This window comes from Prionailurus bengalensis, chromosome A1 (genome assembly GCF_016509475.1).
Source record: "Prionailurus bengalensis isolate Pbe53 chromosome A1, Fcat_Pben_1.1_paternal_pri, whole genome shotgun sequence".
In the NCBI taxonomy this organism is placed as follows: Eukaryota; Metazoa; Chordata; class Mammalia; order Carnivora; family Felidae; genus Prionailurus; species Prionailurus bengalensis.
Genome location: NC_057343.1, coordinates 121,908,477 through 121,924,979, shown reverse-complemented (window position 1 = coordinate 121,924,979; position 16,503 = coordinate 121,908,477). Strand labels below are relative to the sequence as shown.

Here is a 16,503-nt window from a genome sequence, read left to right as displayed (position 1 = left end):
ACAGAGCACGAATGGGGGAGGATCAGAGAGAGGGAGACACAGAATCTGGAACAGGCCCCAGGCTCTGAGCTGTCAGCACAGAGCCCGACGCGGGGCTCGAACTCACGGACCGCGAGATCATGACCTGAGCTGAAGTCGGCCGCTTAACCGACTGAGCCACCCAGGTGCCCCTGATCCTACGTATTCCACATGAAGTATGCTCAACTCCTGTTCCAAAAGTTTGATTTATCTCATTTTTCTTGCCTGGGAGTCATACATTCAACAGTTACTAACTGAGTTCTCTTATGTGCCAGTTATTTTGGTAAACACCAGGGATAGAGAAGTAAAGTCTGTTTCTGACTCTAAGATATTTACGGTTCAGTGAAGGGAGACACAGGAATGGTAAGAGAAGGTAAGAAGCGCTTAACGGTGGTCAGTCCAAAGTTCCATGGCCTTAGACTTGGGGCAAGTGGGAAGAGTTCCCAGAAGCAGTGACATTTGACGTGTAGCTTGAAGGAGAAGTAGAAGTATGGCATTTCAAACAGGAAATAGAGCACTGAATAAGAGACAGAAACCCGTGGTTCTAAGAAGTAGGTGAGCTTGTCAGTGTGCCTGGACCACCAATTACAGGCAGCACCTGGAAGAGTGACAGAGGACGAGGGTGCAAGTGTGAAGGGACAGGTTTTGAGTTTTGCCTGCTGCAAAATTAGGTTAAGACTTTTTATGTAGGAGACTGACATCTGTAGATAGTTTTTTTTTTTTTAAAAAACATGGCTGTGGCATCAATATGGAGAATGGATGGGTGGGGAAGTCATTAGGAGATTGTTGCCATCTTGAAAACAGAAGTGATGAGGGCTTGACCTAGGGTCATGGTGGTGGGAATGGATGAAGGAAGGCAGTGGCGATAGAATCCATAGGGATGGCTGCAGGAATACAAGACAAATCAGTTTGGACAACTGAGTCAATGATGAAATCATCAACAAAGAGGAGGAGAAAGTCTCAACCCCCCACCATTTCAGCTCTTCAAATCCAAGCCATCCTTTTAGACTTTGCTCATTCCTCCTTCCGCTCATTGTCTCCTTAGGGACCACCCTCTCCCCAGAATATCTATTCTAGGAGACAGCAGTGGACAGTTTGCCGCCAGCAGGAGGCTGTTATTTCATATATGTTAGGTCTGTTTCCTAAACTAGAGTGCAGGACTCTCATTCACAAGCCCCACATCTCATACTGCCCTGATATTCCTCTCAGTTAGGGTTAGCATTTACTGCATGTTATCTGCCATAGGCAATGGGGCCTAGTGCTGTGCTTGCAAGTGAAATCTTAAATATAAAATAAAAATGAAGTGTAGCTGCTCTGGTTAATGCTGGAGTAGAAGGCCTGGAACCTAGGATCTGTAGTTTCCTCCCATTTAGGGCTCCATGAGACACAGTTTGAAAACTTTTGGCTTAGTGGACTGGCCGTGGGTTGTGGAGTCAGAACTAGGTTCTGATCCCTGCTCTGTCTCTTACCTAGCTGCAATGGAGTAGACACATGGGGAAGCGGTTCTGGGCCTCTCTTTCCCCTCTGTAAAACAGGGATAATTATACTTCCAATGGTTTATGGGGAGGACAAAATAAGGCAATGTGTGTAAAAATCTCTGGCACCTATTAAATACTCGCTAGGTCATTGTAGTTGGTAAGAATATTAAGACACTTGCTAGCTGATGGTGTAACTAACCCTTGTTGAATTGGTACTTTGTTCAGTCTATATGAATTTAACCATTGCTCAGGTTAGGAAAATCCAGGGTTTGGTTGAAGTTACTGGGGAGTTTGGGATCAAAGGGGACCCAATCTTGTCTTATGCTGTGCTCTCTCTACTCCATAAACCCACAATCGCCTGCCTTTGCATGAGGATCTGTCAATATTTAATGTGTCGGTGTCAGTTGCTGTAAACTGAGCATACCCCAGCACCAACTTGAATTAATTATATGCAAGAGGAGAGAAAATAAAATGCCTTCTTCTCAGAGCCCCAAGTTTCATTGGCTACACTGAAGCCAGGAAACCACAGGGTGAAATTTCTACTGATGGAGGATTCCGAGAAGAAGCTGAACCAGAAGAGTGACGGCAAACCACGGAAAGTACGATTTAAAATCTCCTCCTCCTACAGTGGCAGAGTGTTGAAGCAGGTCTTTGAGGATGGGCAGGAATTAGAGTCGCCAAAGGAGGAATACCCTCACAGTTTTCTCCAAGAGTCCCTTGAACCAATGGATGGCGTTTATGGGTCTGGGGAGGCCCCCAAGCCCCGACCATACTCCCCTAAGCTGACTGCTCAGAGGATCAGCGTTTTTAGAGAGGGCAATGCCTACACTTTGGCGGGCGGCCAGTCTTTCTTCAATGATTACAAGGCGAATGACCATAAGGTTGGTATTGTGCATGATGTGTAAACTTTAAGGACTAAAATGTGTATAGAAAAATGCCCGATTCAAATTTGTACATTGCTCATGCTCCAGTACCAACCAGAGCTGTAGGTGCACCAAATGGGAAGCCACTGTTGGAATAATATTTCTGGAACAAAAATAACATGCTTGCTGACTACTTATTGGAAAGTGCAGTAAGCGTACATAGTATTCCCTTCCATCCAGGGTAGTAAATTGTAATTGGGTCATTCGCTGGGTTATCTCGGTAAGTAAATTTAATAGAGATGCAGTGGTTTTCAGGTTGCCAGACTGCCGTTTTAGAAAATTATGTGACAACTGGCTGTTTTGTTTCCAGAAACAGCCGAGTGTTTGAAGGTGCTCATTTTACTCCAGCCAATTATTCAGCTTGTGGTTTATCCCTGTCTTGTTTTATTTCCTCTCTCCCTCCTGCTGCCTGCTTTTAAAAAATGTTTGTTTGTTTGTTTATTTTGCCTTTCCCTTGTGTGTTAGCATGAACACTGAGTGGTTGGAGTCCCGGGAAGAAATGGTGAAAAGCAAGTCAAGCAGAGGAAATGTTACATGGGGAAGAAGTTCGAGCTAGTAGTTCAGTTGAAACCTGTATTTTGTCTGTTAATTCAATTATCTTTGCCAGTACCATGGATAATCAAAAGCACATACATGATTTTCTTTTAAGCTAGAAGAACTTGGAAAATATTCACTGATTTCTAAAAATGAAGAGATGTGTGGATGTTTGCCAATGGGATTGTGAATGCCTTTTTTTTTTCTTTAAGATTAAATACAGTTATCTAATGTGCCAGGTCATTAATGAATAGTACGCCAGGATATGCTCTCATCTTTAATGTGTGAAATTCAGATAATTACTCTCTAATCATTTTTATTGTTAGTTTCAAAGGGAACAGATAATTCATCTCTGGCAGACAAATGCATTGGCCTTTCTGGCCTTGGTGAAAGTGAAGTTATGGGCAGTCCACATTTATCAAAGATAATACCAGGTTTCTTTTTGATAACGAAGGGAGCTGGAGTGAACAACCCCTCATGTTAGTGCAGTAACTTAGACATTATGAAGCAATATCACATACTTGCTTTTTAAAAAAAATTATTTATTTAAATTCAAGTTAGTTAATGTACAATGTAGTGTTGGTTTCAGGAGCAGAACACAGTGATTCATCACTTATACATAGCACCCAGTGCTCATCCCAACAAGTGCCCTCCTTAATGCCCATCATCCATTTAGCCCATCCTCCCCACCCACCTCCCCTTCAACAACCCTGAGGTTTTTTTTTCTGTATTTAGGAATCTCTTGTGGTTTTCCCCTCTCTGCTTTTCTCTTATTTTTCCTTCCCTTCCCCTATGTTCATCTGTTGTGTTTCTCAAATTCCACATATAAGTGAAATCATCTGATATTTGTCTTTCTTTGACTGACTTCGCTTAGCATAATACATTCTAGTTCCATCCACATTGTTGCAAATGGCAAGCAATCATTCTTCATGATCTCTGAGTAATATACTTTTCCATTGGGTCTTCAGCACAACTTTGAGGAGAAAGGCAAAATATGCGCATTTCCATTTTGCAGATGAGTAAAATTGAGTGCCAAGTTGTTAAGGGATCTACCAGTATTAGAGGGTCATTAAGTACACGGTCAGAATAAGAACCCAGCTCTTCTGATGCCTCGTGCTTTTGACCCTCTGGAATGCTCCTTTTTAGAGAATAAGGTCATGAATCATAAGGATGACATTAATAGTAATAGTTGCCATTTACTGAGTGCTTATCATATCGTAGCTTCTTGGCTATATCTTGTACTTACAGTCTCTTTTTTTTTTAAATTTTTTTTTTCAACGTTTATTTATTTTTGGGACAGAGAGAGAGACAGAGCATGAACAGGGGAGGGGCAGAGAGAGAGGGAGACACAGAATCAGAAACAGGCTCCAGGCTCTGAGCCATCAGCCCAGAGCCTGACGCGGGGCTCGAACTCACGGACCGCGAGATCATGACCTGGCTGAAGTCGGACGCTTAACCAACTACGCCACCCAGGCGCCCCACAGTCTCTCTTTTAAACTGAATCTTATTTGTAGGTTTAGACTACAAAGTTGTAGTTTACACAAACCTTGTATAAGCCTATGGTGGAGAATATTGGACCACTTCACAGATCATGTGTCAAACTTGGCATGTATGTAAATGTATGATTTGGTAAGGACTTATAAAGCCAGATAACTGAGTTTTCATAGGAGTGCTGCACCATTGGTTTAAACATAGTACGCTGGAGACCATGTTCAGAGTTTGATTCCTGTTCACCTGGTTTCCTGCATGATCCAGTTATCCTTGTTTTCTTTGTTGCCTGATCCAGTGCTACCTGCTAATCTTAGCCAGCCTCTGGGTTAGAGGGGGATCAGGATAGATTCCTGCACCTCCACCCACTGAAACAGGTTGTCAGTGTGGTATTCATGAAAAATAAGGAAACGAGAGCTGGAAAGCCATGAGTTTTCAACAGTGAATCCAGTTGTAAAATAACCCTAGTAAATATTGGCTGTGAAGCAACACTGGGCAGCCGTTAACTACAACAATTAAAAGTAAAGGCTCTGAATTTGAACAGATATTTGTACACCAATGTTCACAGCTGCTGTATTCACAATTGCTCACAAGTGGAAACAAGCCAAATGTCCACCAGTAGATGAATAGACAAATAAAATGGGATATATACACACAGGCAAATATTATTCAGCCTTAAAAAGGAGGGCCGTTCTGACACATGCTACAACATGGATGAAACTTCAAGACCTTGTGCTAAGGGAAAGAAACTAGTCATAAAAAGATAATTATATGATTCCACCTATATGAGGTGCCTAGGGCAATCAGATTTATAGAGACGGAAAGTAGAGCAGTGGTTGCCAGAGGCTGGGGGAGGGGCGAGGTGAGCATTTAATGGACATAGAGTTTCAGTTTGGGAAGATGAAAAAGCTCTGGAGATGGTTGGTGGTAATGGTTACACAACAGTGTGAATGTACCAATGCCACTGACCTGTCTGTCCACTTAGAAATGGTTCAAGTGGTAAATCTTATGTAATATATTTTACCACAGTAAAAATAATAATTAAGAAACAGGGACTCTAATGTCTTTTAAACCTGGGCTTTTTGTCCACTCTGCCTACTTACTGTGGGAGCTTAAGCAAACCACTTAGTCTTGCCAAGCTTTAATGTTATCGTCTATGAGATGAGAGTAATAAAAATACCTATTTATGGGGCACCTGGGTGGCTCAGTCAGCTAAGCATCCAACTCTTGGTTATGGCTCAGGTCATAATCTCATGGTTCATGAGTTCAAGCTCCGCATTGGGCTCTGTGCTAACAGTGCAGAACCTGCTTGGGATTCTCTCTGTCTCTGTCTCTGTCTCCGTCTCTCTCTCTCTCTGCCCATCCCTCACTTGCATGTGCATACTCTCTCTCAAAATAAATAAATAAACTTTAAAAAAAAAGGACTTATGAAGATTGTTGTGGTGATTAAAAAAAGTTTGTATGTAAGAAATACTTAGCATTATGCCTGAAACATTGGACGTGCTTAGCTAATGTTCCCTACCATTGTGATAATGACCAGGTTCCTATCAAAGAAATACTGAGTCTTTGTAAAAAGTTTTATGGGATAGAGAAAGAGAAAGTGGTTATAAACAACTAAATATTTTAAAGAATTGAAACCAACTGAAGTTTTATAAGGTTCCTTTAAAAAAAATGGAAGGGAAAGGAAGGGAAATGGCATTTACTAAACATATACTCTGTATATATTATGTAATTTCATCTTCACAGTAATTCATTGAGAAAGATTCTTACAATTTGGAGAAACAGTGCACAGGAGTTTAGTAACTTGCAAATCTTGCACAGAAAAATTCGCCTCAGGCCTGCCTGCCTCCAAAGCCCATTGCATTTCTAGGACCCAGGAAGGTGTCCCCACATTTAAATGCAGAGCCACAGAAAGGTTTCGTGGTGTCTGAAGAGCAGTCTGCAGGCACATTGCCACTGTTAAGGGCATTTATGAAGCTCAGTCCCGTAAGTTGCCGTTCTGGGCACTATGGAAGGAAACAAAAAAATTCCTGGCTTCCTCATGGCCCTCTGTAATGGAAGAGTGGGTGTTTTCTCACGGGCAATTGGGCGTAACCAGATAGCGTGAACTTTAGTTACACCCGGAGCGTTTCCTTAGACACAAGGAAGAACTTGGCTGTCAGGGTGACTGAAACTTAAACACACCTTAAAGGTGATTTGGGACCCTCCTTCTTTGGAGTACATTAAAAATAAATTTACAGTCTTTGGTGTCTCACATATTGACCAGGTTAGAGGCAGGAGGTTGGACCCTATGACCACAGACTTTTTTTTTTCAACATACTATAAAGGGTTTCACCCCAAGAAAACCAGTTCTATGTGTGAAAAAAAGTTCCCTAGTAATTGAACCTCTTTGGCTATTAGTGGAAGTGGAAATGGAACCTTCCAGAAGTGCCACCATCTTTATCTTCTGATGTTCAGAAACTGATAGTCCAGAGTGTGAAACAGGAGCCCAGTGAGCATCAAACAATAGGAAATGGAAGCTGCCACACGATCCCTTGAAGAGAAGGAGAGAAAACAGGCCCAAGTAGGAAGCTTGTGGCTTCATAAATAATGATTGAAAACTCTGCGGGTGTTTCAAGGAAGGGGGCCTGAGTACTGAAGTCCTGTTTAAGCCAGGTTGTGACTGAATGCATTAGGGTTGTAAAGAGGAGACTGCTTAATTGTGACATCTAAGTAGATTTGGTTTCTCCCGTTGTATAAGGATGGGGCAGAGTATTTCACGTTGGGGTATTTAGCTGTGCAGCATGATTGTGTGTGGACTGCCAATGGACAGTTTTTCATACTAGCAATGTTAGGGGCGCCTGGGTGGCTCAGAGTGGTTGGTTGACCGTCTGACTTCGGCTCAGGTCATGATCTCACAGTCCGTGGGTTCGAGCCCCACGTCAGGCTCTGTGTTGACAGCTCAGAGCCTGGAGCTTGCTTTAGGTTCTGTGTCTCCCTCTCTCTCTGCTCCTCCCCGCTCATGCTCTGTCTCTCTCTCTCTCTCAAAAATAAACGTTAAAAAAAAAATACTAGCAATGTTAACAATGCCCACCAGTATATAGTATTTTTAGCTTTTGGAAACCCTGTCTTATATACTCTTCATTGCACCCCTACCCCTAGAAATTGATATAATTAGCCTCAGGGATGGGAGTCCAAATCTTTAACCACAGGGACATTGCCCAATCAGCACAGAAGCCAGCAGAATATTGGGGCAGGGTCCTGAAACGTGGACTTCTGAGCAACGACCACTACATTACTGGGTTTAGGGGATGTGAGAGGTTCCCTGAAGAGAGCTGTGGGTAACAGGAGGGCGCTCAGGAGTCTCAGGACAGCACCTGCTTACCACCCAGTATCAAAGTATTCTTCTGTTTTGATAATAACTTTGTCTGTGGTGAAGCCCATCAGTGAACCCCATCAGTTAGATGTCACCCCATTTGCGGAGGAGCAAACCGCGGTTCTGAGAGGTCACGTGATTCTCTTATATCTCACAGTTGGTGAATAGCGGAATCGAGATCTGGTGTTGTTTCCCTCCAAGCTATCCTAGCTCTGGGAGGCAATATGTGTTCTTAGTTAATAATCCCTAAACATTTACTTCCCACGCTTCCTTACTGCGTTGTTGTAGTATTGTTTCAATTATTCCTCATCGAATTGTCAAGTAATACATGATAAATCTATACAAAAGAACGTGAGCTATTGATAATGATGCCACAGGGTCCCTGGGTGGCTCAGTTGGTTAGGCATCTGACTCTTGATCTCAGCTCAGGTCTTGATCTCAGAGTTATGAGTTCAAGCCCCGCATTGAGCTCTGCACTGGGCCTGAAGCCTACTTAAAAAAAAAATAATAATGCTATAGAAGTGTATTTTTTGACATTAAAAGATTTTTGTATTGTACAAATAATAAAAACAGTACATATATGTAAGATGATTGCACATATATAAGATCATTATATATTATGTATTTACATAAGATCATTATATACATAACAATCTTACAGGTTTTTTGGGGAGAAGATGCTTGTGAATAGTGCAGGGTAGGTGTTGAGAATATGGACTTTAGAGTTAAACGCACTGGGGTTCGAATCCCAGCCACAGACCCTGACTAACTGTAACCTTGGGAGGCTCTTTACCTCACTGTGATTCAGTCTCCTCATCGGTAAGATGTAGAAATCATAGCATCCGCCTCAAGGGATGCTTGAGGGGAAAGTGAGGTAATGTTTGTAAATGCTTATCGTGGTGCCCGACACAAAATAAATGCTATCCACTATAATCAAATAATGATAATCAGTAAATTTTATCTATTATTATTTATGCATAACAATTTTGGAGAGCTGTTTATTTTTTTAAGCCCTCTTCTGTATTTATTAAACTCTTTCTGTGTGGATCCCTGCATCAGCTACTGCTGTATGTAGTGGGAATAGAAGTTCTGGCTCCCACCCTGCAGTCCCGGTTATACAGTTAGTTCAGCTTTGCTTAGTTACCATCAACAGGGGGAAGGAATCTGGGTTTTAAGGATTTTAGAGAGAGTGAACAAACCAGGGAGTGAATTGTATCTTTGGGGTCTGTTGGAATCATAAATGCTAGATGGTTACAAGGTCCTTCTCTCCTGTTGCCTGGGATGTTGAACGGTTTCTGCAGCCCTGTATATGGTGATCGGTGTTAAATCTCCATGCTCATTCTCCATTTCTCTAGTCCCCACCTATTATAGATTTTGGAAAGATAATCATCTACACGAACAACCTGAAAATCATCCGAACCCCAATGGACAAGAGAGACTTCATGCGGAAAATGCTCCAGAAGGAAGAGGAGGCTGAGGAGGAGTCTCTGATGAGCAAAGAAGAAATCTGTGGAGACAGTGGCCTGAATGATGGGCATTTGCCAGACACGGAAAGCACATTCCCCCATAACCAGTACCCACAGGTGTGTCAGAATGGTTCGCTGTCCTACTTGGAGCTGGCCCTACAGCAGTGGTCTCCACATGGTTTTGATCTTTGCACTACTTCAGAAAAAACTTGAATGTAAATACTTAAGATGTCTAACTGTTAAAGATGTTCAAGAATTTTAACTTTATTATTATATTTTAATGGTAAGTGATTAGCAAAATAGTTATGTATATATTTCAAATACACACAATTTTTTTTTTGATGACTTCTTTTGAGATCCAATTAGGTATTAATTGTTTTCACTCTGCAATGTGGCAAAGAACAGTTTGTTCCAGAGATGGAAAAAATCAGCTCTGTTCTTTTTCTTAATGGGTTTGCTTGTGTTTGTCTTACTGGTTTATCCTCAATCCAGTTTCCTTGAAGAGATCTTATGAAGACATGTGTCCAGTTTTGTAGAGATTAGTTTAGTTGAAATTAAGCCATATTGTCTCTAAGTCTTCTAGACCAGGGACAAGAGAACTTCAAATGCTCAAAGCGAATGAGTGAGCTGGGACACCATTGTCACTTTGCACGCAGTGAGGTCACTTTACATCATGTTTACTCTAGGGTCCCCTGGGTACCATGTTTGGTCACTGCCTGACCTAGTGAAGGTGCCAGTGTCAACTAGTTTATTAAAAATTAGTATAACGGTTTATTTTGAAGATATTATTGACGCTTAATTTCTTGCCTTTTTAAGATAAAAAGTAAATATAAATAGTTAGAATTTTTTTTCTTCCCACACTCCTCAGAGGTGTGCCCTCTTCACCTTGGAAACTGTTGCTTAGACATGCTCAGATGAGGGGGTAGAGTGATGATATTCATTAGTTCACAATGTGGGGTTGGGAGTGGGAAAAGCAAGTTTGATGGTTTTAAGCTAAGGGAGTAAAAGCTTGGATAGCAGCAGAAATGAATTTTCTCTCTCTTCAGATTCCATCTCTTGGGAGCTGAAGCTTTCTGTGGAACTTACTCTCACCTCCCATGAGTTGGTATGATGCAGTGAGCCAGTGGCTTCCTCATACTTGAGTGATATCTCCACCCTGGCAAGGTTTAGAGGATGGGAATGAGAAAGTCATGACCAGACTCTAGCAAAAGACTCTTATTAAAGTTCTGCTCACAAAGACTCATGTCTCTTTCCCACCTGATCTCACACTAGATAAGATATATTTGAAATGCAAATATGATCATGTCACCCCTTCATCACTCTCTTCCCCCACCCCAAACTTTAAGTGACATCTCATCCCTTGGAATGAAACCAAACCTTCTGACTTGTTGTAGAAAACGTTGTATAGCCTGGACCCTCCTGGCCTGTTTATTCTCCTCTTACACATCTCTCCTCATTCTCTCTGTCCCAGACACACTGCCCATCTAGCTACCATTCATATGTTCTTTGCCCTTTCCTAGCAGAGGCAACTTCCCTCTGCTTAGAATGTTCTCCAGATTCCCCACCCCCTTCCCCTTAGCATCTGAAAGTGGAGACATCACTTCCTCAGAGGATAGACCCCTCAGAGTACCTCGCGCCCCTCCTCAGTTGCAGTCTTCAATTTCTCTGTGTAGTTATTTGGTTAACGTTTGCTGTCACACACTAGAGTTTTGTCTGCACGAGGGCTGGGGCCATGTTCATGTTGGATTTGGTATAGTAGTTCCAGTGGCACGACAATAAGCATGAAAATACAGGTTGGCACAGAGTAGGCGCACAGTGCATATTAGTTAAATATTTGTGGAGAGAATATTGGAATTTGGGACCAGAGTGCAGCTGGTAAGGAAGTATCGTCCTTCTGCCTTCTCTTGGCCTTTTACATAGCACTATTCAGAACCCAGCTTAGCAGCAGGCAGATTACTAAACATTGTGATCCGAAGCATTACCTCCCCATTTAAAAATTCATTAATTCTATTCTTTTTCAAGCCGTTTTGTAATTTGTAGGAGCATATATTTTCAGAAAGGAGCCAGAAATGATAAAATGCAGGTCACGCCGCTGGCCTGAAAAAAAAAAAAAAAAAGCAACAACAGCCCTGACATGACAATTATCTGTAAATTCAATTTGGAGAGATCCATGTTTTCTGGCTGTAATACCACAAACTAGGACAGAGGCGTGCAGCAGAGAGTTGCCGTGAAAGGTTATACTTCACTTGCCTGTCTTTTAAACTCTGTTTTAAATTGCTATTTGTTTGCCAAATCCCTCATGCAATAAATGCCCAGCCAGGTTTTATTTTAAAAAAGAGGGTCAGAGAACATCAAGGCGCCCCTTCTGACCAGGAGACCCTTTGTTGTGTTATATGGAGCAGGGAAGCAGTGGGAACCTTGATGAAAGAGCAAGGCAAGGCTAACGGCCAGGCCATGCTGACCGTCTGTATTCACCATAAAAGAAAAGGAGAGCAATAATTGAACTGAGCCACAGTGAAATATGGAAGGGGGAAAATCTGGCCGTATGTTCGGTGGATTTGAGACCGTAACTCATCCGGACTTCTTTATGCCTTCTGCGCTCTTGCCTTTGAAATAGGCAACAACAATGACAACAACTGTCGTTTATTGAGGGCCTGTGATAGCCAACCACCATGCCCAGTGCTTTCTATGCATTAGTCTACTTCATTCTCACAAGTACTCTGTGAGGTAGTGATTGTTAGCAGTCCCACTCTTGAGCCGGGGAAACTAAGGCACAGAGAAGTTAAGTAACTTGCCAGAGGTTATCAGAGCCAGTGGTCAAACCCTGGACCACCTGACTACCAGTCCTATCATCTTAACCACTCTGCTGAGCAGTCTCCAGGTTGGTGGTCCTTAGCATCATCAGGGCTACCACAAGCCTTTGAGTCTGCAGTGTGAAAGCTGAGGCCCCTTTCCTTGGCCATGGAGCTAGTAAGAGGTGGTTTGGGTAGGTCTGTCGGTTCCAGGACCTAAACTGTGCAGTACAACTATGTTCTAAGCCGTCTTACTGATTATTTTCTGAGAGGAGATTAAAAATGCTGAGAATGGAAGACAGAAGCTTATATCCCTCTTGCCTTGAATAGAGGCTCAGTAGCCCTTGATTTAATCATGAAATGATTAAATGACATGCTGAGAGCAAGTGGTTGGAAGGAGGGTGGTAACCCAGGGTAAGAATGGAAATTCCAGGGAGCCTTCTAATAGTACCTCATACAACCACGTGACATTAGATAAAATTTGATCGATGATTTGTTTTTGTTCTCCGCAAGCAGGTGCACCAGGTCATTTCATGAATCTTTTCATAGCTGAACCTGACATTGTATGCAAATTAATTTTTGGATGACATGTATAGCATTTTGGTAGGAATTTACTATACTTCCTTTGGCAGCACTGACAACATTAAAATCTCCCTGGGATCAAGTACAAAAAAAAAAAACCATGTGGATTTAGCAGAAAAATGGACTGTGACCATTTCCTTAGAGAATATTTTGGAAAACACACTTATTTTGAATACTTTAAGGGTAGAAAACAGGTTTCTCCATTGTTGATGTATTAAAATATGGCCACAATCAATAAAATATTAACTGAAGGGTACATTTAGGCTTTTGTCGGTTGGATGATCACTTCCATTCCCTAAATCTAGAATGAATAAAATGTGGTATCTTCTTAGGCACTTTGTAGCACAATGGAACTATTTTCAGAACTCCTGCCGCCCTTTTCAAGATTATTTTTATTCTTAAATTATAAAAGAAAGCTGTGTTAGCTGGGTTGAGCCACCGGGTGGATACCGCCATCTTGTTAGGTCCTAGGATTTAAGAATCAGAAGGGTTCTCCAGACATCATCGTTTTGTTTGTTCATCTGGCAAACATGTGAATGGCACGTGTTGTGCCAGGCACGGCACTAGAAGTCTTGGAGGTGATGGTGACAGGGACTAGCACAGAGAGCTTCATGTCTGGTCAGCAGGAACTTTCAGTAGAAGATGAGGCCTGCCATGCTTGGGGCAAGACAGGTGGGACAGGACTCCTGGCCCAGAGGTGTGGGGAGGCAAGGCTTCCTGGATAAGTGCTGCTAAGCCAACATCTGAAAACAAATAATTGTTGTCTGGTTTGGGGAGAGCCACCCACAAGACTAGAGGCAGGGCACCACACTAAATTCATGCCAGAGTTGGTGTGTATCTGGACTAGCATTGCGGTTGTGGGTGGTGAAAACTGGATGGATCTGAGAGATGTTTTGCAAGTGAAATAGACAGGACTTGGTGCTGGATCCACCTGGTATTGATTTGGTACCGCCCCTTATTTCTTGGGAGGTTCATGGTCTATGCACAGTCTTTGCACAGGAATGCAAAGGTTGCTAGTTTCCTTGAGGTGTCTTAGGGAGGGAACATGCAGTAGACAAAGGGCATATTCTGCAGGATGGGAGTCGAGCACTAGTAAGTCAAGACTCACTAGCAGGGCTTAGAAGTGAATTAACTTTTGTGGAAAACCTATAATATGCCAGGTGACAAATTGTGGTTTTTTTCTCACTCTCATTTAATATTCCAGCTACTCTGAGAGGTCAGCATTACTACTCCCATTTTGCAGGAAAGAAAAACAAAGCTGTAGAGACCTTGGAAAGGTCAAGGGAACTTTCCAAGGTGCATGATTGCTCTCTCAGGCCTTATCACGGGTATCAAAGAAAATAAAGTACTGCAGGAATTCAGAGCTCAGCTTCGAAGGATTGTAACATCGATTCATTCATCCACTCAGGCTCTCGGCCAGTCACACAAAAAGAGTATCTCTTGAACGCCTGCTGCTGGACAGGTACAGCGAGGGGCTGTGTATGGAGTCAGTAAGAGCATGAACTCTGGTGCTCAGTCATCTGGAATCAAAACCTGCCTCCTCTTCTCCAAGGCTGTGTGACCATTGGCAAATAACCGAACTTCTCAGCGTCTCAATTTTCACATCTGCAGCAAGGATGATAATATTTGCACCACCTCACTGGGGTGTTGTACGGATTAACGTAAAGAAAGCTCTTAGAACAGCACCTCGCACCACCTAGGCACACTGCAGCTGTTCACTATTAGTATTTGGCAATGCAGATAAGTAGGTCCTTGTCCTGACGGAGCACACAGAAATGACACGTCAGTTGGTGACAAGGGCAGTGAGGAACGTAAAGCTGCAAAGTGCAAGGCATCGTAGCAGGGGATGGTGTCTCAGAGATTCCATCAGGGAGATCCTCTCTGATAAAATTGCAGTGAGAATTGTGTGCCTCTGGTCAGTTCCCTCTTTGGCATTTGTGGGAAGCATTTTCTGCTCTCGTTCTGCCTCTGCCTTTCTGGCAGCCCAGTGCTATTTCAACGTGTATTTGAACAGTGGTCTCTAACTGAATGCTGCCCTGTCTCTTGCAGGAAGGGGAGCTTCCCGAGGACAACTGTTTTCACTGCCGAGGGTCGGGCAGTGCCACCTGCTCTCTGTGCCACGGCAGCAAGTTCTCCATGCTGGCCAACAGATTTAAGGAGTCCTATCGGGCCCTTCGGTGCCCTGCCTGCAATGAGAACGGCCTGCAGCCTTGCCAGATTTGCAATCAATAGCCTGTGGCTTTGTATGTCCGCTGTTAGCGCATCCTTCCTGAAGTTACTGCTTATAAACCCCCTCCTTGTCTTCCCTCTCCCAGCAAGGAAGCCACAGTGCCTACCGCCACTTCCACCACTGGCAAAACTCAATTACTTGATGACATTTCGTGAGGCTGGTAACATCTCCATGTGGTTCTAAGTGGCAGAGGCATTTTCGAATTAGAGTCGGCTTTGAAACGGGTTCTAAAATTATCCTTCCAGGAACGTGTGTGTGTATCTTACTTGGCTTAGCTCAGTTTTTTCCTTACACTAGTGAGCAAATAAATGCACATTACAGGCAGCAGGTTGAAGTCATTTTCTGGTTGGGAATAATTTTGCACAATTATGCCATGAGAAAGGGATAAAAAAGTAAGAGTAAAAAAGGCAGGTTTCTGATTAACTGAATTTCTGTTGCACATAATGCATTTCAAATCATCATTGGTCAGATTTAATTTTTAATTAAGCAGAAGAGGAAAGGGATGCCCGGTGCAGAATGTACCAGCAGGCCACTGAAAACAAAGCAACATGTATGTGCTTCGTGCTGAAGATGGGCAAGCTGAGGAGGCCTTTCCTTCAAAGTCCTGAGTCTCTCCTGTGTGATGTGCTTGGGTGATATTCACGCAGGCAGTGAGCAGTGCTGCTTCTTAAGACCAGATGAGATAAGACACTCCTACATATGCCTCTAAACTGCTGAGGCTATAAGCCAAGTCAGAACTACTTAGGATAAATTTGGTGCTTAAGTATGTGTGTGTGACATGACTTCTTCCAACCCCTGAATTATCAGCAGATAAATACATGTATTTTAAGTCTAGGATATAGCCACAACCTCTTCAAAAAAGACTGGATATTTTTATAGTTATCTATTAGAAACCTCTAAAAAAAAAAACCAAAGATGATTTTTAAGAATTCTCATTCTACCATCGGTGAATACACATACTAAAGGTAATTCTTTCCTCTTAAAGTTGGTTACAAAATTAGAAAGATGCTTTCTGTTAATGTACTTTTGTGGCTCTAACCCCCACACCCTTTACCACTTGAGAATAACCCTGTAAAATCTGTTATGTTTTGAGACACATGGCTTTTCTATGATGATTTTGATTTTCATTACCTGATTTTTTTTTCAACATTTGTTTGTTATTCTCTAATATTCAGCTATTAAAATAATTCAATGAACGCTTTTCAGGAGACATGAATACTTCTAATAGAAAGATTAAAATATTTTTTGAAGCCATGATAAATTTTGCCTGTCCTCTCTTCCCCAGAATGATAGAACTATTCCTAAGAGACTTTCTTTGCCTCTGCACTAAACTGTTTCCTGAGTTGGTTTATGGTTTCTCACAGCTTTTGACTCTTCTATTTTTCCAGACTACTAGAGGAAGGAATGATAACAAGAGGCCTTTAAGTGCGTTCTTCTCTTTTTTGACAGGAACATTTGACAACGGCTGTTTTGAGCCCTGCATGCCTGATGTACATTGTTGCCCAGATGGGCACCATCGCTTCGGTAGGGCACAGCGCTTACACTTTCAGTGGAAGAGGCAGATCTATCAACAGATAATCACAGCGTAGCATGACAAGTTCTGGGGTAGGGGAATTGCTAGGAGCACATTTGAAGCA

At 42.5% G+C, this 16,503-nt stretch overlaps 1 protein-coding gene across 1 annotated transcript; it reads left to right on the top strand.

The window, feature by feature from the left end:
- Window positions 1-1,961: 1,961 nt before the first annotated feature.
- Window positions 1,962-15,190, top strand: GRXCR2 (glutaredoxin and cysteine rich domain containing 2). The gene is made up of 3 exons (XM_043590074.1): window positions 1,962-2,377; window positions 9,152-9,379; window positions 14,686-15,190. The coding sequence occupies exons 1-3, from the start codon at window positions 2,042-2,044 to the stop codon at window positions 14,866-14,868; spliced, it is 747 nt and encodes a 248-aa protein (XP_043446009.1). The 5' UTR covers window positions 1,962-2,041; the 3' UTR covers window positions 14,869-15,190.
- Window positions 15,191-16,503: the final 1,313 nt, after the last annotated feature.